The sequence below is a fragment of the Pelophylax lessonae genome (assembly GCF_965119305.1).
Source record: "Pelophylax lessonae genome assembly, chromosome: 2".
NCBI classification, from domain to species: Eukaryota; Metazoa; Chordata; class Amphibia; order Anura; family Ranidae; genus Pelophylax; species Pelophylax lessonae.
The window spans coordinates 231,909,922-231,934,074 of record NC_138769.1 but is presented as its reverse complement, the minus strand read 5'-3'; the positions used below and the strand labels follow the sequence as shown (position 1 = coordinate 231,934,074).

General features: G+C 43.9%; 1 protein-coding gene across 3 annotated transcripts in view; it reads left to right on the top strand.

Annotated features, from left to right (window-relative positions):
* Positions 1 to 1,949: 1,949 nt before the first annotated feature.
* The window catches only part of MAGI3 (membrane associated guanylate kinase, WW and PDZ domain containing 3), a 603,948-nt gene continuing 581,744 nt past the window's right edge, over positions 1,950 to 24,153 (top strand). For all 3 annotated transcript variants that reach the window (XM_082246222.1, XM_082246221.1, XM_082246223.1), the window contains exon 1: positions 1,950 to 3,054. In XM_082246222.1, coding sequence (XP_082102348.1) covers positions 2,751 to 3,054 — 304 coding nt within the window. In that variant the 5' untranslated portion in view covers positions 1,950 to 2,750. The remainder of the gene's footprint in view (positions 3,055 to 24,153) is intronic.

Genomic DNA, 24,153 nt, shown 5'->3' with positions numbered 1-24,153 from the left:
AACTCGGCTCCATCTAGTGGCCAAAAGGACACATTGCAGCGGCTATGGAATGTCTTTTGATGTTATTTTCCTTTCAGGAAGTTGAGCAGTCTTCATCGCCCATAGTGCTTTGAGAATACCAGGGTGCACTGCTGCACCGCACAGCCTTCTGGGGGAAGCTTTATAAAGGAAGGGAGGAGCCAGGCTCACTCTCTTGGGAAAGACACAGTGAGACAAGCAGGATGCCAGTGCTGTGGGCTGATGCTGTATGCTAGGCCGAAACTCCTGGGCCTTAAGTGACTAAGTTGCAGTGTTTCATCTCCAGTAGAGGATCCCTCCTGGAGGTCCCATCGATGTTCTACAGAGACCAGACTCATCCACCCCAAATACCTAGCGCGGCTGGTGACAGAGGCCGGAGACTGAGACAGCAGCGGAGGCTTCCTGGGAGACAGTCCTGTTGGTGAGAGGGCACCTGCCCAAAAACTGACTCTATCTATCAAAGAAGTAACTTTAGTCAGGATTAGCCTTAGAGTAGTAGAAGGCAATATACCAGGTGGCCCAGTACATCTCTCACAGAAGTTTTACCAGCAATCCTGCACAGACACCCCGCGGTGATTACTAACTGTTTGCTGCCATTCTCTCTATTGATCACCCATCCTCAATGTGGATTACAAATTGCGAGTGCACCAACGTTGCTAGCGAAGATATAGAGAAGAAACAGCGGACTTAGATAGGTCTGACATTCTGATACTGTGTCTAACTGAATGCTGAGCCTTATCTCCAAAAGTATAATAGTGATTAAGATGGCGGTCCTATAGGCTCTGAGACATTTCCTGAAACAATTAATGTGCCCTTGAGGAGTGATATCACAGTATTTATCTTATCTTTGATTAATTAATTAGTATATCCTTTTACAAAGTCATATTTTACTGTATCGAAACTGTTTATTTGATTCACAGTAAATAACTTTCCTGTTTAAAAGCAAGCTTGTGTGTGGTCACCTTGTATTACCCAGAAGGACTGCAGCTGGAGAGAGGTAACAGGTCATTATTATTTATTGAAGTGTTATATTCCAATCTGTGTAGCCATTTGGTATTCCAGTCCTATTCTGGGTCAGTTGTGCCTAGGGAGGGTTCGAGCCAATTCTGTGGGTTGTTAGGCAGGACGTAGACCCAATAATCTAATCAGCAGCTCCTGCGGGGGTGGTGCTACATGTGTAAACAAAACAGTGATTGATATGGGTGAGTAATAAAGTATCAGTATTTGTATTGGTAAATCAATGGTATGAGTGCATCCCTAATATTAACCCTTTCCCCTAACCTGGGCAGCCATGTAACTAACTAAAACCTGCCTACAACCCGGAACCAAGGAACCTTGTCTATGCTGGGACGATGGGAAGGACCCTATGCTGCCTATTGAGGCGCTTCACCAACAAGCACCACGAAGCCAACACTCCATCTCGGACTTCTCCACGTAGGCGGAACCGGCTTCTTGACGTCACACCCACGATGCCCACCCATTGGGAAAAAAAAACTAGGAATACAGGGGCGTGGTTAAAACGCTAAACCTTGGAGACGGTAGGTGTGAGCCCCCCCGGTCCCACCTCCCCTCGTTTAACATATCTTACTACCTGGAGACCTCGTACAGCCCCTGACGTCACTAAGGGAAGCTGGGAAGAGTACGAGCGCCCGAGAAGTGGGCGTGTCGTGACAAAGAATGTGGGCGGGGGGAGGGCGCGGTTTAGCGCAAGAAAAACATGAACGTTCCAGGCGGCGGGGCGGGGCTATCCGGGATGGAGGGTGTGGTTTGGCCGGTTCTGGGTTGCGCACTCTCCGTAGCTCGCAGTCTCTTGTTAGTCGCCGTAGAGGCACCATCCGGGCAGGGACTGGAGCGGGCGGCGGTGGTATCGCAGCAGAGCCGGGAATTCCGAGGGAATATCTACTTCTCCTTCGCTCTTCTGGTATTCCAGGACTCCATGTGCGCGGGTTCTAGAGCTGCTTCCTGGCACACTCCTCCAATCCCTGGCTAACTTCTCCTGCACAACTTTCCAGTGTGACACCCCATGACTGTGCCATTCTATAGAACAGATCGTCAGCTCTTCGGACCAGCAGGATTCCACTGACTTGTAGCATTGGATGCACGATCTGTAGTACATAGCACGTTGTCACCAGCTTGTCATCTGATCCCTATGGCTGGATCCCTATTCCAACTTCCTAGAGATGTGACAGTTGTGGCTGGTAACTGGAAATGTCCTATGTTGGTGCTGTGTGCATGCTGAGTGGCTCATCTATGGAGATCTGTGTATAGATTGGCTTTGTTTACCTGCAGATCTGTCCTAGGAGTAGTCCTTTGCTTTGGATGACCCAGGTGTCATTCTTCCATCAGCCTGCTGACAGATCCCTCCAATGGGGATGCATTGATTTGATTGGCGTTTTATCGCTGTCATCGGGGACGCTGATCGGTTACAATTGGTTTGATCTCACATCTTCCAGATCTTTTTTTTTGCTGCTACATTGTATTGCGATTTGTTTACACGATCAAGGTGTTGTGACAGCTGTCTGTCACAGATTGTGCCATATGTGTAGCCCATCCCAGCGCTGTCACTGATTGGAGCATTTCTCTCATTGAGTGATTCCGTCACTCATTTTGGATAATTGAGTTGAAGTCATTGGCTGGAAGTTTTTTTTTTTCTTTTTTAAATAGTCGGTGTTCCCCCCGTTCTGTCCTTGTTGGGAGGTGGGCTCAGTCCTGGTTTTCCCGTATGAGGCACCATGTCCAAGACCCTGAAGAAAAAGAAGCACTGGTTGAGTAAAGTGCAGGAATGCGGCTTGTCGGGAGTGGGGGGCGACCCCAGCGTGCTTCTGGAGATCCGCGGGGGCGCCGAACACGGGGAGTTCCCTTATTTGGGCCGCTTGCGGGAGGACGTGGCCAGCTACATCGCCGGCAAGGTACCCAACCAAGGAGATGTACTGTTGGAGGTGAATGGCACGCCGGTCAGCGGACTTACGCATCGAGATACGCTGGCCGTGATCAGACACTTCAGGGAGCCCATCCGTCTAAAGACCGTCAAGCCTGGTAAGCGCATTTAAGAACTAGTTCTGCTTTAAACAACGCTGCCGTATAAAGCACTGTATATATGTTGGCGTTTTGTTTGCATATTTATTTTATTAAAGCGGGTGTTGCGTGAAAATGCGAGGGCTGCTTATATTGCTGGTCCCCACTCGCACTATTAAAAAAAAAAAAAAAAAAAGCGCACAGTGAAAGTCGAAAGGGAAAAAAACCCGCAGGGGTCGTTCACACTATTGCGCTGTGGTGATGCATGCTTGGTGCGATACCACTGGACGTCTGTTGCTGTGTGCTTGGCGGATGTAGTTGCAGTGTGCTTGATAGCAGATGTAATGTGCACCTTTTTTTGGTGCGTTAGGCAGCCCATTTTTATGACCTAATGCAATGTAGAAAAAAATGCGTGCTCTCCATACTGTAGTAGGTCAACGGGTGCTTAGGCCTTTTAATGCTGCCGGTTCACATGTCATGCGAATTGGATGTGGTTCAAAACGCATCCAATTCATATATATGTGTCAACCCAGCCTGATTTGTACATTTTAGAATGCACATTTTAGGCCTGAAGATTACGTAACCCCCCCCCCCCCCCCCCCAAAATAAAACAAATATTATGATGTGAATTTACTAAGAGTGGAGGATACGAATTTGGATAGGGATGGGCACAGGCATGTTCGGATCGTAGTTTCAACCCACCTGAGCAATCCCGCCAGAAAGCGGTCACTGCACAACACCGATCATAGGTAGCTTAGTCAGGGTGTGTATGTGCAGCTTCCAGGAAGCCATTGCTGTACAATGCCAATCATATGCAGTGAGACATTTCCCGGCCGGCAGCTGCACATACAAACACCCTGACTAAGCTACTTATGATTGGCGTTGTGCAGTGACCGCTTCCTGGTGGGATTGCTCAGGTGGGTTGGGACTACAGTCCGAACATGCCTGAGCCCATCGCTAAATCCAAAATCCGTCTCCTCCAATCTTATTAGGATTGGAATTTACTAAGATTGGAGGAGACTGATTTTGGATAGGGATGGGCTAAGGCGTGTTCCGATCGTAGTCCCAACCCACCTAAGCAATCCCGTCAGGAAGCCATCACTGCACCATGCCAATCATAGGCAGTGAGGCGTTTCCTGGCCGACAGCTGCACATACAAAAGCCTCGACTAAGCTACCTATGATTGGCAGTGTGCAGTGACCGCTTCCTGGCGGGATTGATCAGGTGGGTCGGGACTACAATCCGAACATTCCTGAGCCCATCCCTATAAAAAAATCCGTCTCCAATCTTAGTAAATTCCCATCATAATAAGAGTGGAGGAGACAGAATTTGGAAAGGGTTGGGCTCAGGCGTGAGTCAATGTACCAAACATGCCTGAGCCCATCCTTAAATTTGGATAGGCTGTGCTTGGCAACCAGTCAGCTCCTAGCTTTCATTTTCAAAGCTTACAGGCTCATTTACACTAGCATTGCCCTGTGTGTGTGTCACTTTTAAAGGGCGTTTGACAGTAGGTGAGGAGGCATTATTTTGCTTCCTTATTGCCTGTTTTAACCTTTAAAAGCCCATGTCACTCTGCCACAACCACGTGCAGGTTGTGGAGTGGCTACGGCATGTGTATGCCCCCAAGCAACTGCCTTTGCAGCTTAGGCCCCATTCACATCTGGGCACAGCAGAAATGCGGGTCTCTTCCTGCGTTTCTGCAAACGTGTGTAAAATGCGCAATACGCTTGCAGTGCCATCGTTTCTTAATGGCACCCCAAACGCGGGTAGCAGTCACCAGACAAAAAAGTGTGAAGATCAGGTGCCAAATTTGGTGCATGAGCTTCTTTAATGTTGAAAGAATGTTACTGCTCAAAAGATGCTCACTGTGTGTTTTTACTGCCCTCCAACCACAAGTGTACAGCTGATTGGTAACTCTGGATATCTGCTCCAGATTCTGTCTGCTCCAGTTTTAGTAAGTCCCCTTGTGTGTGTATATTTTCTGAAAGCAGAGACCCTGGAGAATAAAGTGGTGGTAGTTGCAATTTTTTTTTTTTATGTCACCCATAGTGCAACTGTTTGACAAACCCACATTTGGGTAAACAATACAGTAAAGATGACTTTAGTGCTCACAAGCACAATATATTACTTATTTTTTTGTGTAAAAAATAAAGATGAGGTTATGTTAAGTAAAGCCTCAAAATGGCACGCAGCCGTGAAATGGCAAAGAACTGCAGTACCCAAAATTGTTCTCAGGCAATGCAAAAGTTACATTTCAGACATAAAAAATGAAAAAAGCATATCCCTCTATAGCAGGGGTCTCCAAACTTTCTAAACAAAGGGCCAGTTTACTGTCCTTCAGACTTTACGAGAGCCAGATGTTGGTCAGTGGGAGGCGAAAGGTCCTGATATCAGTGGAAAAAAATAATGCCCTGTTTGGGGGGAGTAATTGTTTTCCCATCATTGGATCGTGTCCCATTGTTGGCGCCATTGGGAGGAATTGTGGCCCGTTGTTGGCGCCATTGGGAGGAATTGCGGCCCGTTGTTGGCGCCATTGGGAGGAATTGCGGCCCGTTGTTGGCGTCATGGGGAGGAATTGTGGCCCGTTGTTGGCGTCATGGGGAGGAATTGTGGCCCGTTGTTGGCGTCATGGGGAGGAATTGTGGCCCGTTGTTGGCGTCACGGGGAGGAATTGTGGCCCGTTGGCGTCACTGGGAGGAATTGTGCCCCGTTGGCGTCACTGGGAGGAATTGTGCCCCGTTGGCGTCACTGGGAGGAATTGTGCCCCGTTGTTGGCGTCACTGGGAGGAATTGTGCCCCGTTGTTGGCGTCACTGGGAGGAATTGTGCCCCGTTGTTGGCGTCACTGGGAGGAATTGTGCCCCCTTTGTTGGCGTCATTGGGAGGAATTGTGCCCCATCATTGTTGGCAGTAGAAGAAATGATGCCCCATTGTTGGGAAGAGTGGATGAAATAGTGCCCCAAGGGCTGGATAAAAGCAAGCAAAGGGCAGCATCTGGCCCCCAGGCCACAAATTGAAGACCCCTGCTCTATAGTGTGTACTTGCCTCAATCCAGAGCACTAAATGTCATTTTTGTCTGCTGCTTCCTTCCTTTGCTATCAGCATGAATCACTTCTGACAAGATTTTCTGACACCAAAAGCAAAGAGGTGACGGGAGGGACCTCCAGCTGATTGACAGCCTTAGCTCTGTTCGTGTGTGTGTGTGTGTGTGTGTGTGTGTGTGTGTGTGTGTGTGTGTGTGTGTGGGTCTCTTCACTACAATCAGCTTTCACTGAGCTCTGCAGAATGAAACTTCAGCTCCCTGCCCCCTGCTTTTCATTGCTGAGAGATCTTGTGTATATTTTCTGCGTTTTGAATGAATGTAGAGAAGAGCACACTGTAGCCAAACAGGTACAACTTATGTTGGAGGATTTGTTTCATCACTGGGTATATGTAAGGGTAAACCACTTTAGGAGCTTGTGTACATCGGCAGCAACCCTCTGCAATCTGCAGTATATTGTGTTTCAGAGGACGGTTTACTGGTGGCTGACTGTTTTAACTTTGAAAAGCCTGCAACACCGTACTACAACACCGGTGGGTCGCATTCAGTGTTGGTACTGCCCGCCAAATGCTACAGGTGGTATAAGTTTTGTCACAGCTGTGAATCGAGGCATCGTGACCACGGCCCCGTCTGACTGCTGCGTTAGGTTAAGGCAGCTCGGTTGTCTATTATTACCACCCCTGGTGTGATCAAGCCCTATGAGCCTTTACAGGACATCACTTTGGAGTTAAGTGAATGTTGTCCCTAGAATTGTTACTCTCACTCTGGTATGCACGGTGATACCGAATATCGTTGTTTTCATAGAAAGTCTACAGAGAAAAGAAAATAACAATGCTATAGCAACCAAGAGTTGGTTCACATGTCAGTGCTGCTGCCAACATATGTCAGTGGTAACAAAAGGGTTTAAAAATGTGTAGAGAAAAAAAAACATACCTGACTACCAGGTTTCTGGCCCCATTCTGTAGGTGACGGAGACATTAATGGGTCACATTGCAGGATTTTGGGAAAGCTTGCAATCTTAAGTCTCCTGTGCAGGAGTGCACTCATGTAGGATTTGGTATCCTCCGAGAAGGCCCGGTGATGTCGCCTTCGCCTAGGCAAGTGCTCCAGAAGCTTAGGTATAAGGTTTGCACAAGTTATATTTTTCTTCAAATACTTGATTTTTTTTTTTATTTTTTTTTTTTTGGGGGGGGGGGGGGGGGAGTTGTTTTTTACCATGGCGTGCTTATGTACGATCTAGCATGTGCTGGTGATTTCATATGACGGGTATATGTTTCTATAGTCTAGTTTTTTTTTTTTTTTCCCTTCACAGCAGTTTTGTAGAATTCTTTCTGTAATCGTTCAGGCATTGTAAAATGAGATTTATTAAACAGGGCAAAGATCAGAGGGCAGCGTCCCATAGCAGTAAATCAGATTTCATCATCTACTGTTCTAACTACAGTGTACAGAGATCCAACTATCGCTCATGGGTGACACATTGCTATCGCTGATTAGCCTGTCTTTGTGAAATCAGCCCATGGATGAAAATTCAGTTTGGATCCTATGGTGTGTATATATACACTGGAACGCTCTGACTTCCTCCTACACTCCAAAAACATGCTGCTAGGTTAATTGGCTCTGGTCTGAATTGGCCCTCGAATGTGGCTGTGTACATGTGTTATCATATTCTGCATGCTGATCTCAAGCTGAGCAATTGGGGAAGGTTAATATTCACCGAGAAACGTCTATGAAAAAAGCGTATCAGACATGGTGCCCAGAGAGCTGGCCTGTAGTATTGCCGAGAGGTAGATACGACTGAACAGAGCCGATTTATTTCTACACTGCAATAACATAAGCCTAGTTAATGTATTGCATAGCTGAAGTTACTGATATACAGTTTATTGTGTGTGTGTATATATGTATAGTTCAGTGTTTCTCTTTTCTCCTTTTCTCAGTCAAGGCACCCTTTAAAATTATGAGCAATCTCTAGGCACCCTGTAAAAGTATAGGCAATCTCTAGGCAACCTGTAAAAGTATAGGCAATCTCTAGGCACCCTGTAAAAGTATAGGCAATCTCTAGGCACCCTGTAAAAGTATAGGCAATCTCTAGGCACCCTGTAAAAGTATAGGCAATCTCTAGGCAACCTGTAAAAGTATAGGCAATCTCTAGGCAACCTGTAAAAGTATAGGCAATCTCTAGGCAACCTGTAAAAGTATAGGCAATTTCTAGGGACCCTGTAAAAGTATAGGCAATCTCTAGGCACCCTGTAAAAGTATAGGCAATCTCTAGGCATCCTGTAAAAGTATAGGCAATTTCTAGGCACCCTGTAAAAGTATAGGCAATCTCTAGGCACCCTGTAAAAGTATAGGCAATCTCTAGGCACCCTGTAAAAGTATAGGCAATTTCTAGGCACCCTGTAAAAGTATAGGCAATCTTTAGGCACCCTTTAAAATTCTAGCCAATCTCAAGGTGCACCCCATTCTAAAATGTAAATAAATATTCTAATAGTTTTTACAAAGCAAATATACTTTTGCACACTGGTTACTAACGAATATTCCTATGTTTCTCTTCTCCCTCAATGTCTCTGCATCACTCAGCTAATGTCACCCCAGTGCTGAGGGAAAGGGGAACAGAAGGGTCAAACAAGGATGCTGTGGAAGCAACAGACCTCCTCCCTATTAACTGATGACATTATTGGCTGTTAGGATGCTAGTGACTAGTTGTAATGGCGCACAATGAAAACCTGTGGATTTGTATAACTAAAAGGCAGGCTTGATCCACCTGCTTGCTTGTATACAATTATTAATCAATCTTTAGTTATTTTGCCAAGACACCCTGGTTGAAAAAGGCTGGTCTAGTGTAATTTTAACTACAAATCATCAGTATTCTCAACCAGCAAGAAAGTGACTAGCATATCAGATACACTGTAGGGATACTACTGTACATTGAACATATAGTATCTCACAAAAGTGAGTACACCCCTCACATTTTTGTAAATTTTTTATTCTATTTTTTCATGTGACAACACTGAAGAAATTACACTTTGCTACAATGTAAAGTAGTGAGTGCACAGTGTACCAACATGTACTGTGGCATAGTGAAGCAGAACATGATCCCCTCCCTTCAGGGACTGGGCCGCAGGGCTGTATTCCAACATGATAACGACCCCAAACACACCTCCAAGAAGACCACTGCCTTGCTAAAGAAGCTGAGGGTAAAGGTGATGGACTGGCCAAGCATGTCCCCAGACCTAAACCCTATTGAGCATCTGTGGGGCATCCTCAAACGGAATGTGGAGGAGCGCAAGGTCTCTAACATCCACCAGATCTGTGATGTCGTCATGGAGGAGAACTCCAATGGCAACCTGTGAAGTTCTGGTGAACTCCATGCCCAAGAGGGTTAAGGCAGTGCTGGAAAATAATGGTGCCATACAAAATATTGACACTTTTTGCCCAATTTGGATAAATTTACTTAGGGGTGTAATCACTTTTGATGCCAGCAGTTTAGACATTAACCGGTTGCTGACTGCTCACAGTATATTTACTGCGGCAGTCAGCCCCGGCCAGGCAGAGTGACGTAGGTCTACGTCGCTCGCCTGTCACTCCTTTTAGAGCCAATAGCGGTCGAGCGCGCGCCCGCCTCGGCTCGTTCACAAAGGAGTGCGGGCGTGTGACCGGCGGACCCGATGTCCGCCGGTCACACTACGATCGCCGGTACAGTAAGAGAAAGACAGAGCGGCTTATTTAAACAAGCCGCCTGTCCTTCTCCCCTGTGTAAAAATGAAGATCAGACGGTTCTATAATGTAGAACCGTTGATCTTTGTTTTTACACTAGGAGACCTGTCCCCCTACAGTTAGAAGCACGCCCCTAGGACACACTTAACCCCTCCCTGTCCAATACAGTTAACCCCTTCCCTGCCAGTGTCATTTTTGCAGTAACATATATAGCACTGATTACTGCAGTAATGTCACTGGTAACCCCAAAAGTGTCAAAAATGTCAGTCAAGGGTCCGATCTGTCCGCTGCAATGTCGCAGTACCGCAAAAAAAAACGCAGATCGCCGCCATTACTCGTTAAAAAAAACCACCAAAAATGAAAAAAATCTTTCCCTTTGTTAGTAAACGCGATAACTTTTGCGCAAACCAATCAAAATACGCTTTTTGCAATTTTTTTTTTTTTTTTTACCAAACATGTGTAGCGTAAAACAATTTGGCCGAAAATGTTAAAAAAATTTGATTTTTACATCTTTTTGGGGGGGAAAAATATTGTTATTTTTGCAAAAATTACGCTCTTTTGTTTATAGCGCATGATCAAAACCCACTAAAAGAAAGCTCTGTTTGTGGGAAAAAAAGGACGTGAAATTTGTTTAGGTACAGCGTCGCACGGCCGCGCAATTGTCCATCAAAGTCACGCAGTAAAAAATCGCAAAAAAAAAAAAAAACCCCTTGGTCAGGAAGGGGGTAAATTCTTCCGGGGCTTAAGTGGTTAATGGCAGTGTGTTAAGTTATTTTGAGGGGACAGCAAATTTACACTGTTATACAAGCTGTTTACTCAATACTTTACATTATAGAAAAGTGTCACTTCTTCAGTGTTGTCACATGAAAAGAAATATATATAATAAAATGTTTACAAAAATGTGAGGGGTGTACTCACTTTTGTGAGTTACTGTATATACAGGTAATGCAGTGAATGGTATTTGTACCAACGTCCCTAGTGCTATTAAGCGGAAATGCTAACATATATAGCTACATCGCTCGCCCAGGAGCCTCTAGGGGGCAAGCGCGCGCGCCGCCGGAGGCACGCTCCCGCCCCCGCTCGAGTGACCGGCGGCTCCGATGGCCGTCACTCGCGATCTCCCGCTGGAGAGGTAGAAAGGCAGGCGGCTGATGTACACAAAGCCGTCTGTCATTCCCTGATGTAACTTCAGAGACTACACGATCCTGCTATGTAGGATCGTATGTCTCTGTTGTTACATCACAAGCCACACCCCTTTACAGTTAGAATCACGCCCCTAGGGGCACACTTAACCCCTTGATCACTAATAAAGTTAACCCCTTCCCTGCCATTGTCATTTTTACAGTAACAGTGCATATGTATAGCATTGATTACTGTAGTAATGTCACTGGTACCCCCCAATTATTTTATTTTTAAGTGTCAAAAATGTTAGTCAGGGGTCCGATCTGTCCGCCGCAATGTCGCAGTCCCGCAAAAAAAATCAGATCGCCGCCATTACTAGTTAAAAAAAAAAAACAATAAAAATGACATAAATCTTTCCATTAGTTAGTAAACGCAATAACTTTTGCGCAAACCAATCAAAATGCGCTTATTGCGATTTTTTTTTTTTTTTTTTTTTTTTTTTTTTTTTTTTTTTGTTTTACCAAAAAAATATGTAGCAGAAAACAAATTGGCCTAAAATGTTAAATTTTGCTTTTTACTTATTTTTGGGAATTTCATATAAAAAATGTGAAAAATATTGTTAGTTTTTCAAAATTTACGCTTTTTTTTTTTTTTTTGTTTTGTTTATAGCGCAAAAAATAAAAATCGCACAGGTGATCAAATACCACCAAAAGAAAGCTCTGTGGGGGGAAAAAAAAGGACGTCAATTTCATTTGGGTACAGCGTCGCACAACCGCGCAATTGTCCGTTAAAATCACGCAGTGCGGAATCGCAAAATAGGCCCTGGTCTTTGAGACGGAAAATCCTCCGGGGCATAAGTGGTTAAGATAAGGCCTGTTCACACCACTCCATTGCAGTGGTGTGTGCTGAAGAAAGGTATGGCACGCTGTGGCCAATAGAACGTAATGAAAGGAATTTAAAAAAAAGTTTAGTTTAAAAAAAAAAAAAAAAGCGAACAGTGCAGTGGCACGGCTGTCATCCTACCGCATTCTGCAGCAACTGCTGTAAGTGAATGGGCCTTTAAAGACAAAGCGGGTTAAGTGATTACCATTTATCCTGCCATAGGAGAACGCTGGATGTCTCAGAACACCATATATCTAGCAGCTCCCCTTACCTTACCTTAGCGGCAGCTTGTGAGCCTCCGTGGTCCCTAGATAGAATTGGGGCCAAAAGTTTACTTGAGAAATGAATTTACCTTTGAACAGCTGCAGCAGACAATGGCAGGAAAATTGTGGCGATTGAGCTGGATTTGATGTCTCTGCTGCTGCGTTGATCGGTAGCTGAGCACTCATGTCTGTCAAATGTTATATTCATAGATGTAAGTTATTGGTACTTTACTATTTCACAATCAGAGTTGTTTATTTCTTTCTGTATGAAGTAGAGACGTCTAAGTGCTTGTTCTTTGGAAGAGATTCATTGCTGGTGGGATGTGATCTTAGCGTTGCCTGTATGAAGTTGTTGTTGTTTTTTTTTTTTTTTTGTTCTGTATTGCATTGAAAATATTGTTTGCGTATGGAAGACAATGTGTCAATTTTTCTTTTTCTTAGGTTTGGATACAATGAGAAAGAGAACCCTGTCCACTTTTAGGGCCCTTTCACACGGGCGCTCCGTGTGTCCGCAAATCATCCTATTTTTTTGCAGATGATTTGAGGACATAATGTAAGTCTATGGCATTGCGGATGTCAGCGGAATACCATCCGCTGACATCCGATTTTCTTCCTGTCAGTTCTGTTCCGTTTTTTGGAACTGAACAAAACCCTATTTTTCTTCCGTTCAAAAAACGGAAAGGAAGGAAAATCTGATGTCAGCGGTGTCATCCGCTGACATCCGCAAACCCCCATAGACTTACATTATGTCCGCATATCATCCGCAAACGGATGGGATGATATGCGGCATACGGAGCGGATGACAGAAATGTCATCCGCTCCGTGGAAAAAAAAAAAAAAAAAGGACCGCAGCGGAGCTCACACACGGAGCGGCCATGTGAAAGAGCCCTTACTTCTAGCCAAGGTTCTATTAGCATAATACAGGGTGGATAAAATCAATAAGTAAAAAAAAAAAATCCGATTTTGATTTGTTTTTTTTTTTTTTTTTCTTTTTATCAAATTTATTTTTATAAAATGCCTTTGGAGTAAAAATATATCTAAAGATAGTTTTCTATTTAAGATACATCATTTTAGTTTATTCAGCATGAAATGGAGCTTAGTTATGTAGCATAAGGCTGTATATTCTGCAATATTTACATTTTTGGCAAAACTCATTAATTGAATCCAAGCTAAGACATAACACGCACTTTAAATAAAATCCATCCTGGCATCATAATTGACTTACTGATATCTACGCAGGTTCTTGATGGCAGGAAGTTCCTGTGTAAAAACAAAAAAAAGGCATCTTGGGTCCCTTTCACACGGGGCTTTTTGATCAGGTCCGCCCGTCAGTTTTTCAGGCGGATCTGATCAGATACTCAATGCACCCCTATGGAGCAGCGGATGTCAGCGGTGGCATCTTCACTGACACCCGCTGCTATCTGATCTGATCCTGTCTGTGAAACCTGGACGGATAGAAACCCTATTTTCCATCTGTCTGGAGGATTGGATCGGATGAAAACGGACAGGCGGTCCGTTTTCATCCGATCTCCCATAGAGGGGAGCGGGGCTCTCACTGGTCTGTCTCTGCAAAGTAAGCAGAGATGGACCTGTCGATCCCCGCTGAGCAAAACGGAGTCCGCCGGGAGGAAAGCCCGTGTGAAAGAACCCATAGGCTGGCCATACATTATACAATTTTCTCGCACCTTCTAGATTTTCCAAAATCCTATGATATGAGGTCATTCCGAAGCACTTTCCATTTGTATGCAATTGGGCAGCCTCTTACACTACAAAGTTGAAGGTAAATCTAAAGGAAATTGTATAAGAAAAATGTAGTGTTGCACTGATACCGGTGCCAATACGAAGTATTTGCACAAGTACTTGTACTCCTGCAAATGCTCTGATACTACAATCAGACTCGATTCATATATATGCGGGCTGGTTTACAGTGCGTTTTTTTTTTTTTGTTTGTTTTTTTTTTAAAGCCCGCTTCGTTGCGATTCTACCCAACAGTTTAGGTGCAATTCCAATGCGAATTGTACTGTATGAGATTACATATTGCACCCAAACCATACTGAAATTGGACAGGCCTCTTTTTCAAATCGCACAAACCCACTAAAACGTATATGAAAACTGATGTGGAATTGATGTCTGTGCATTTTTCTTACCCATCTGTTTTCAGTAATTGGTATCGGTGAGCTCCTACTTGGTTTTAAAACAGCTGGTATCCGTGCCTCCCTAGTATAATTTGGCCAACCTTAGGCTACATTTACATGGATGCATTTGCCCAATCAGCATAAAGACACTACCTATTATTGATGTGCCAGATGTGCTAGAGCTGCATACAGCCGCTCATAGACCGGAATGGGTGAAGGCGGCTGTACTCCGCTATTTGAATAAAGTAGTGGACACAGCGCAAGGAACACACCTATGGAGCGTTTAGTGTGTTACATCTGTGCGCTATGCTACGCTTATGCAAATAGCGAAGCATATCTGCATACAACTGCTTTCACCCATTCATGTCTTTGGACAGCTGTATGCAGTTGTAGGACATCTGGCACACCAATAATAAAGGCACTTTTGAACCGTTCCAACACCGTACCATGCAGTACCAGCAGTTGTAAAGCAAACCGGGCCGAGTAGAGCCGAGCCAGTACTTGCAGTGGAAAAGCGCCATAAGTAGTGTCTTTACGCTGAATGGGCATATGCACCCACATACATGTAGCCTAACCACTCGTTCACACCGGAAACGCACTGAGATTTGCTGTGGTTGTCAATAGATTCCTAATGACACCCCAAAACAGTGCATTTGCCTGCTCTGGATCTTATTGTATTGAGTACTGTGCGATCTGGTTGCAGTGCATTTTTGAAAGTACGTTTGGTGCCATCTAGTGCGATTTCAATCAATTCTAATGAACACGGGGCATTCCTGTGCATTTTCTGGTATGAACCCGCACCAGTGGTCAGTAACAGCTTACACCGCACACTTTACCTGATGTAAGAGCAACTGTGTGCATGGACTCATCGCATACAGAAATGCTACCTTCAGAGTGATTAAAACTGTTCCCTGTTCACACCGGTGTGGCTTTGAAATCGCGCTACTTCAGTGTGATTTCATAGCTGCGCATCAGTGCGGTTTGCACCTCTGTTAAATGAAGTGTCAAGCCCCATTGAAATCAGAAGTACATGCAATGAAAGCAGTAAAAAGTAGTGCAGGAGCATTTTTAATAAAGTTGCAGCAATATGAACGGTTCCATTGCTGGCAATATGGTGGGACTTTCATGCGATTTGGACTTGTGAAATCACATGACAAGGTATGAAATGGGGTATAGAGAGTTTTTCGCTCACTTCCTGTTCTGCCTACAACATTTTTACCAAACTGGAATTTAATGAATTTTCCAATATCAACACTGAAATAAAAATGATTTCTTTAGTAGTAGAGTATGGGAAGACTAGAACCCTTGTCAGAATTTATTTTTAAGCTGAATTCTAGGAATTCAGCTACTTTGTAAAAACTGCAGGCATGCCACGAGTTAGTGTTACTAAACCCACAACAGTAAAATTAGTCTGTATATGCAGTAAAGCATGCTTGTTATACTCACTTTGGAACCTAAGGGGTTAATCCTCTGAATTGTGCTGTTTGATCTTTTCTTCTCTGATCCTTCCCTTCTTCCAGTGTCCCCTGATAATTTCCTGATAGCACAGAGTCTATGGAGTCAGTCTTCCCATGCTCAGTTTGTTGTGTATTGCTAGAGAGGATTGTTTGTTTTTGTTTTTTCTTAGAAGTGTGCATGTGATCAGCACAGGCCAATCAGCACTGTCCAGACAGAGGGTCAGGGGTCTTGCAGTCTCGTAGGACAGTCAGAAAACTTATCTTACAAGCTTTAACTAGTGCTTGGCTGGACACTGATAGAAGTCACAAGACTACTAAAACTGCTGATGACAAAAGGCAGTTTATATTTACTAAAATAATTGCATTTCCATGTTCTGTGTACTGTGGGAGACCAGATATGGTAAATGCAGGGTCCTAGGTTTAGTAACACTTAAGGTCTGACGAGGTGCCTGCCACCTTGTAAACTTATCTCTAATATCCACATCTGGCAGGTTTATTGTACTCTAGGAAGATAACTTCCAGAGCTCCGATGCTGCTCACTGTGGTCTCAGTTCCTTTAAGAGCATAGTGGCTGGAACTGCTATGCCCCCCTCTTTCTGCCCTTTCTGGAGGGGGATCATGCTCTGCTTCAGTTTGTCACAGTACATGATGGCATTCATGGTTCCCTCAATGAACTGTATCTCCCCACTGCAGCACTCATGCAGCCCCAGACCATGACACTTCCACCACCATGCTTGACTGTAGGCAGGACACACTTGTCTTTGTACTACTCGCCTGGTTGCTGCCACACACGCTTGACACCATCTGAACCAAATACGTTTTTCTTGGTCTCATCAGACCACAGGACATGGTTCCAGTAATCCATGTCCTTAATCTGCTTTTCTTCAGCAAACTGTTTGCGGGCTTACTTGTGCATCATCTTCAGAAGAGGCTTCCTTCTGGGATGACAGCCATGCAGACCAATTTAATGCAGTGTGAGGTGTATGGTCTGAGCACTGACAGGCTGACCCCCCCGACCCCTTCAACCTCTGCAGCAATGCTGGCAGTTTTCATATGTCTATTTCGCAAAGACAACCTCTGGATATGACACTGAACACGTGCACTCAATCCCTTTGGTCAACCATGGTGAGGCCTGTTGTGAGTGGTACCTGTCCTGTTAAACCTCTGTATGGTCTTGGCCACCATGCTGCAGCTCAGTTTCAGGGTCTTGGCAATCTTCTTATAGCCTAGGCTATCTTTATGTGGAGCAACAATTTTTTTTTTTTTTTCCAGATCCTCAGAGAGTTCTTTTACCATGAGGTGCCATGTTAAACTTCCGGTGACCAGTATGAGAGAATGAGAGCGATAACACCAAATTTAACACACCTGCTCCCCATTCACACCTGAGACCTTGTAACACTAACGAGTCACATGACAACGGGGTGGCAAAATGGCTAAATGGGCCCAATTTGGACATTTTCACCTAGGGGTGTGCTCCCTTTTGTTGCCAGCAGTTTAGACATTAATGGCTGTGTTTTGAGTTATTTTGAGGGGATAGCAAATTTACACTAAGGCTCGGTTCACACTGGGGCGGCACGACTCCTTACTACTTCGGGGGCGACTTGTGCATTCCCATGCACCACGACTTCGGAGCGACTTGCATGGACTTCACATAATGGAAGTCTATGCAAGTCGCTCTGAGGTCGCCCCGAAGTAGTGCAGGACCCTATTTCTAAGTCGGAGCGACTTGTGTCGCTCCTATTAGAACGGGTCCTGTAGCAGTCAATGGACCGCGAGGGAGCGCGACTTATCAGGCTGACAAGTCGCGCTAGTTTGAATCGAGCCTTAGACCCCGTTCACACTGGGGCGACGCTACTTGCCGGGGCGACCTCACAGGAGCGGCCGGCACGGACTTCATAACATTGAAGTCAATGCAGGTCACCCCAAAGAAGCTCCGGACCCTTTTTCTAAGTCGGAGCGACTTGTGTCGCTCCTATTAGAACGGGTCCACAGCTTCTCTATGGCAGGCGACCTGTCAGGCGACCAGGTCACCTGACAGGTCGCCCCAGTGCGAACGGGCTCTTATACAAGCTGTACACTTACTACTCTTACATTGTAGCAAAGTGTCATTTCTTCAGTGTTGTCACATGAAAAGATATTAAATATTTACAAAAATGCGAGGGGTGTACTCACTTTTGTGAGATACTGTGTGTGCTGTGCAGCAGTGCATGACAAAGCCTGCAGTTGATTGGACTGCAACAGAGCACCAATTTGATGTTTTTATAGAGGTGCCTTTGGAGGACACCTATGCTTCTCTGTTTGGTGTTTCAATAGAGTTGAAAACAGTGATATACACCATTTACGATGCATCAACGCTGCTCCCTTAACAGCACACACCAGCGGCCGCTGGCCTGAACAAGCCCCATTACCCCGGTCCTGCGATGTCCTGTGGCTAGAATGTGTATGGTCACAAATGATTCATGGGTTATGTGCCGAGAATCGTTGTTAACATCTTTTTTCGAGGAGCTCAGCGTGATCTTCTAGCTTAATGCTGAATTGGTATCAAAAGAAGTGGTTTTCTTTTTGTCTGTAGAAATAATTTTAGCTTGGATTATTATTATATTTGTATAGTCTTTTGAACAGCAGCAGTATACTTTGGAGAATTGCTGAAGACTGTGTTTACTCCGCATCCAGGCTCTTAATCTTTCCGAAGTGTCCCACTTGTACCTATTACCACTGAATGAGTGATGGATGTTTTCTGACACCTAACCTTAGTGGAAGCAACTTTTCCTGTTTGCAGTTCAGTCATGCTTCGTGACATGTTTTATGTCTACATTTTGTAAGCCCGTTTCATTTTTGTGAGGTTTTAATCTGGCTTTGACATAGTTTTACACCTCAGATGAACACCGTGAAGCCAGATTTAAAATAAACCTGCCATGAGGGAACCTTGCTCTACATGACCTTCTTTTAAAAATGCTGGTTGCCTGGCTAGTATGGTGACACTGCCTTTAGCAGTTTATGCATTATAAAAGTGGAACTTTAGTCAGAAAATGAAATCCTGCTAGCAATGTAAAACCTTAAAATAAGTGTCTCTACTGTTTAAAATATAGTAATACACTGTCTCACCTTGCTCTGCATATGCTCAGTTGCTCTCCATTTTTAGGCACTGGTGAGTTTTTTTAGAGGCTGATCTGCTGACAGCTTTAAACCCAGGATTTTAACCTTTCTAACCTTTACAGCCAAGGAAGCTTCTTCTGTTTGATCTGCAACTGCCACAGTGCTGCACATGTGATTCGTTATGACACCAGACATTTGATGGTTTGAATGGTTTGACAGTTTGGTTGAGGCAACAAGCAAATGTGACAGTTAGCAATCCCAACATTCCAAGAATGTAACTATGAAATTGATGGGTTTAGTTCCGCTTTATGATTTACTGCTGTTCAGGGGCTCTGGGCTTCAGTAAAATGGCAGCCTTCAACAAGAAGAAACAGAAGTAATTCTGGAGGCAATTTACAGCACACACTAATATTGGTGGCATCATTTTAAAATAGAACTTTAGAGTTTGTAGTGGATGATCTACTGACAGCCTTAGGCCCCTTTCACAAGGGGTGGAATCCGTCCAAGTGGATCCGCCTACTCAGCAGGGGGTTTCTCAGCTGATCCTTACTAAGCAGGCAGATGACGGGTTCGTGTATGCAGAGCAGACAGACACAGCCCACTGTTCTCTATTGGTCGGTCGGATGTAAACGGACTGGTTGCCCATCTCCATCCGATTGTCATCCGATCTAAACTGCCAGACGGATGGCGAACATATCCTCATCCATCTGTTTTTTAGTAGACTGGATCGGATGCTGGAGGGTGACAGCGGACATATGTCTGCTGCCCTCTGCCGCCCCATAGAGAACAATGGGTGGTCCGATTGGGTCCGATGAAAACCATCGGTTTGCTGGTGTGAAAGGGGCATTTAAGCGAAATTAAACACTCCTATCCTTTATAGCCACAGAAGCTATATCCTCCACTGCCGTGGTGCTGCACATGTGATCAGTTAGGACACCAGTCATTTGATGGTTTGACAGTTTGGTTGAGAACACAAGCAAATGTGACAGTTAGCAATCCTAGCTTGCCTAGCTTGAAACTGTTAAATTGATGGGTTTACAACAGAACAAGTATGCAGATCAGAAAATTCAGAAGTCCTTAGTGTCATCCTTGTTTTTGGTTCAGTAACCCATCAAAGAGCTCAGAATGATGGCTGGACAACTAAAATTGTTGAAAAGCAAACTCCGCAATGGTAGCCTCTCAGCTTAACAGGTTGTCTTTAATTCTAAAGTTAAGGTAAGGCCTCATTCACACTTTTGTATTGTATTTGTTTTCACTTATACATCATTTATTGATCAGCGCTACACATTTATTACTCATTCACACTTTGCAGAGATCCGGGCACTGTGAAAACCAAGCATATCCCTTTGCCCACGAGTGACAGGTGATTGTGTACAGCCGCCTGTACCAGTCACTGACAGGCTGCAGCTGCACGCTAGAAAGCGCACATTTAAGTGTTTACTTTTTAAAAAAATAACCTAAAATACATATATGGCCATCCTCTGTAATGTATACAAATAGAAAAAAGAAAGCAAAATATCGGACTGTGCAGGCCAGAGAGAGGAGCATACATATTTAGATAAAATATAAACGTTTTATTTGTATCAGACTTAAAATATTAGATAAGTGCTAGAACATCTCTCGCTAGAACATCTCTCCCTAATATCCCTATTAGAAAAATTGCATTACAGCCAAATGATGAGCACTGTTTTGGGTCTTCCAATGCCAACGCGTTTCGCCAATTGCTTTATCAGGGCTGCAAAGACCGAATAGTACTCATCTATGGGGGAGAACAACATAATTTATGATCATATACAAATACAATACTCTAATTCCATTTCGTACATATCGTATATAAATACTGATGTCAGACACAGATGAGATCCATCTCTAATGACAACTGCACATGCACATACTCTCCCTGGATTGGTGCCAGGACCACGAAGAGCAACCTCAACCAAGGGACAACCACCCTAAACATTATAGAGTAATTATCCATTTGTTATATAATTTACCATGTGAATGTGTGGTCCTATAACAAAAAGGCACTCATTAGATTGTCACTCTACCCATATTGTCATCCATTTAAATAGATTCCAGAGTGATTTAGTTATTTGTGGGTAACTGTATCCAGATAGGAAGGGAATCTCCTTTATTAGAAGTGAGTAATGTCTTAAGTTGTGGATATATCACAGTTCGATACATATCTATTTAATTTATTATAATACAATGAAGTGTCCTGTGCTCCGAACATCAAAATCAACTTTTTACCTGTATGTTAAACCCCACAGGCTCAAAAAAAACAGATACTAGGCGGCCCCACTAATGTACCCTGCCAGGGTTCGGCCAATGCCGACAGCCACCATCAATTTCACAGAGGGTCAATACCTCTAGGCCCAGATAAATACGCACTAAAAAATAGTGTAAGGCCATTTTTTTAAATTCCCTTACAATAGCATACCGCTCATTTGTCTTTCAGAGTCCTACCTTTTCCAATATATTTGTTGTATGTGGTTGTCCCCAGTCTGCTTGTGATCACCGCCAGATCTCTTTTATAGCCCCCTCTGCTACGGAGGGAACGCCCCTGGCACATCACCTCCATGCGCCGGCGCATCAGTGTCATTGGCGAAAATTCCGGGCAGAGCGGTCAGCGTCATCAGACAACAGGGGAGGCCGCATACTCAACACCTCCACTCACGTCAACGATAAGACAATCGACCGACGTAGGACGGAGCTCCAGGCGCCAACCCATCCCCACACGGGCCACATCCCCTGTGAGGGTACAGTGCCTAAGTCCAAAAGTGCTGACCAAACGCCCACACCATGGGAATGCCCACGTCTGCACAGCTGCTCCCAGGTGTCCTCCGCATGTCTCCAGTAAGAGTCCTAACACAAATGTCACTAACCTTAGGTATAATAAAAAGGAAAAGAGAAAAACCATAAGGATACGTAATAACAAGCATTATATATATATAAAATCACATCTTCCACATTTGAATAGTCCCACATGGCTGCCAATCATCTGGTCTCGCAGCGAAGTGGATTGTCTGTAGACAATCTCGGGTATATTGCCCAAATATTTATTAAGTACCGGGTCACTAGTCAAACGACACCAATTTTTTTCCAATATTTTTCTGATTTGGACATGTTGGTTAGAATATATTATGACCAACCGAACTACTTCTTTTCCTTCTTTCTTATTTTTGCTAACTAGAAGTTCTTGTCGTGTCTTTAATTTGGCTCTATTAAAGGCTTTCTGCAATGTGGTATCAATCTATCCTCTAGTGAGTAAACGGTTTCATAACTTATTAGCTTCACTTTTAAATATTTCTTCATCCTGGCGGGGTACGTTAGTGGGGCTGCCTAGCATCTGTTTTTTTGAGCCTGTGGGGTGTCATTCTAATATATGGGGGGATACATACAGTTAAAAAGGTAATTTTGATGTTCTGAGCATAGGACATATGTCATTGTATTATATTAAATTAAATAGATATGTATCTACCTTTCATATATCCACAATTTAAGACATACTTACCTCTAATATTGGAGATTCCCTTCCTATCTGTATACAGTTATCCACAAATAACTACACTGCTCTGGAATTTATTTAAAGCGGAGTTCAGCCTTCCCCTCCAAAAATTAAAAGTCAGCAGCTACACATACTGTAGCTGCTGACTTTTAATATTCGGACATTTACCTGTCCTGGAGTCCAACGATGTAGGCACCGCAGCTGATGTTTTCATCGGCTGTCGGGTGCTGCTGCTGCCGCCATTGCCAGTTAGGGAACCTGGCCTTAAAACCTTGTGGCTTCACGGCCGGGTCCCTACTGTGCATGCGCGAAGTGCGCTGCGCATTTCTATTGGCTCGGCGGCAGGGGAAGGAGGAAGGGGCCGAACTTCCGTGTCCCGGAAGTGGGGAAGGGTACCTGTCAAAAACAGGTGCCCCTCCCCAAATGTGGCACAAGAGGGGGGGGAGGAAGCAAAAGAGCGGAAGTTCCACTTTTGGGTGGAACTCAACTTTAAATGGATGGCAATATGGGTAGAGTGGCGGAGTCGCGATATAGTAAGTGTCTTTTTGTTATAGGACCTACACATTCATATGGTAGATTATATAACAAATGGATAATTGCTCTATAATGTTTAGGATGGTTGTCCCTTGGTTGAGGTCTCTCTTCGTGGTCCCGGCGCCAACCCAGGGAGACTATGCGCATGTGTAGTTGTCATTAGAGGTGGGTTTCATCTGTGTCTGACATCAATCTTTATATATGATAACTCACCACCTTGAGATTCACTCCTATCAAGTCTGTGTTTTCTTCATTTGGCCATTACTTGTTTAACCCTCTTGATTTGGGACACTAGAGACTTCGTTTTGCATGATTTATTGCACATTGAACATTTATGATTTATTTTATGATCTGTTGAGCGCTACATCCTTTTAAATTTTTTCACTTGTCACGTTATTCACGTTTATGTTGCAGCTCACAGAGTGAAAGGAATTTCACCTCAATCACAATTTATGCATAGCAATTAGTGTTTATTTCCTTTTGCGCAGTTTCATTGGATTTCTACCAATAATTTCTTCATATTTATATATGATATGTATGAAATGGAATGAGAGTATTGTATTTGTATATGATTGTAAATGATGTTGTTCTCCCCCATAGATGAGTACTATGCAGTCTTTGCAGCCCTGATGAAGAAATTGGCGAAATGTGTCGGCATTGGAAGACCCAACACATATACTGCTCATCATTTGGTTATAAAGCAGTTGCTTTATGGGATATATATATATATATATATATATATATATATATATATATATATATATATATATATATATATATATATATATATATATATATATATATGAGATGTACTAGCACTTGTCTAATCTTTTAAGTTCTGATACAAATAAAACTTTTATATTTTGTCAAATTATGTATGCTCCTCTCTCTGGCCTGCACGGTCTGATATTTTGTTTTCTTTTTTTTACGTGTTTACTTGTGTAGAAAGAAGGATTTGTGCCTCTGGATGAAGGTTTGCATCCAGGTCCACTCATGCGTCCCTGTGCGCCAGTAAATGTTAAATGGGTGGTATCTAGTGTACATAAATGACACCCATACACATGCGTATGTAAACGCAAGTACCAGCAATACATGCGTGTACCCATGTACAGCATATTCTCTCAACACAGTCCTATGGGCGGAATTACACACCAGCCAGGGCTTTCGGGCACCGCAAATACAGGTTTATTTTATATTGTACGCACTTGCGCATTTATTTACGAACATGTGCATGAGCCCATAAAGTGTCAGTACTAAGAAAGGTCTCTGAACTGCTAATCATATTAAAATATGCCTTGGAAGACAGGATGTAGGAGGTTATGTTTCAGGAAGCCGATCTTGCCAAGAAAACTCATAATTGTCTGTGTTTT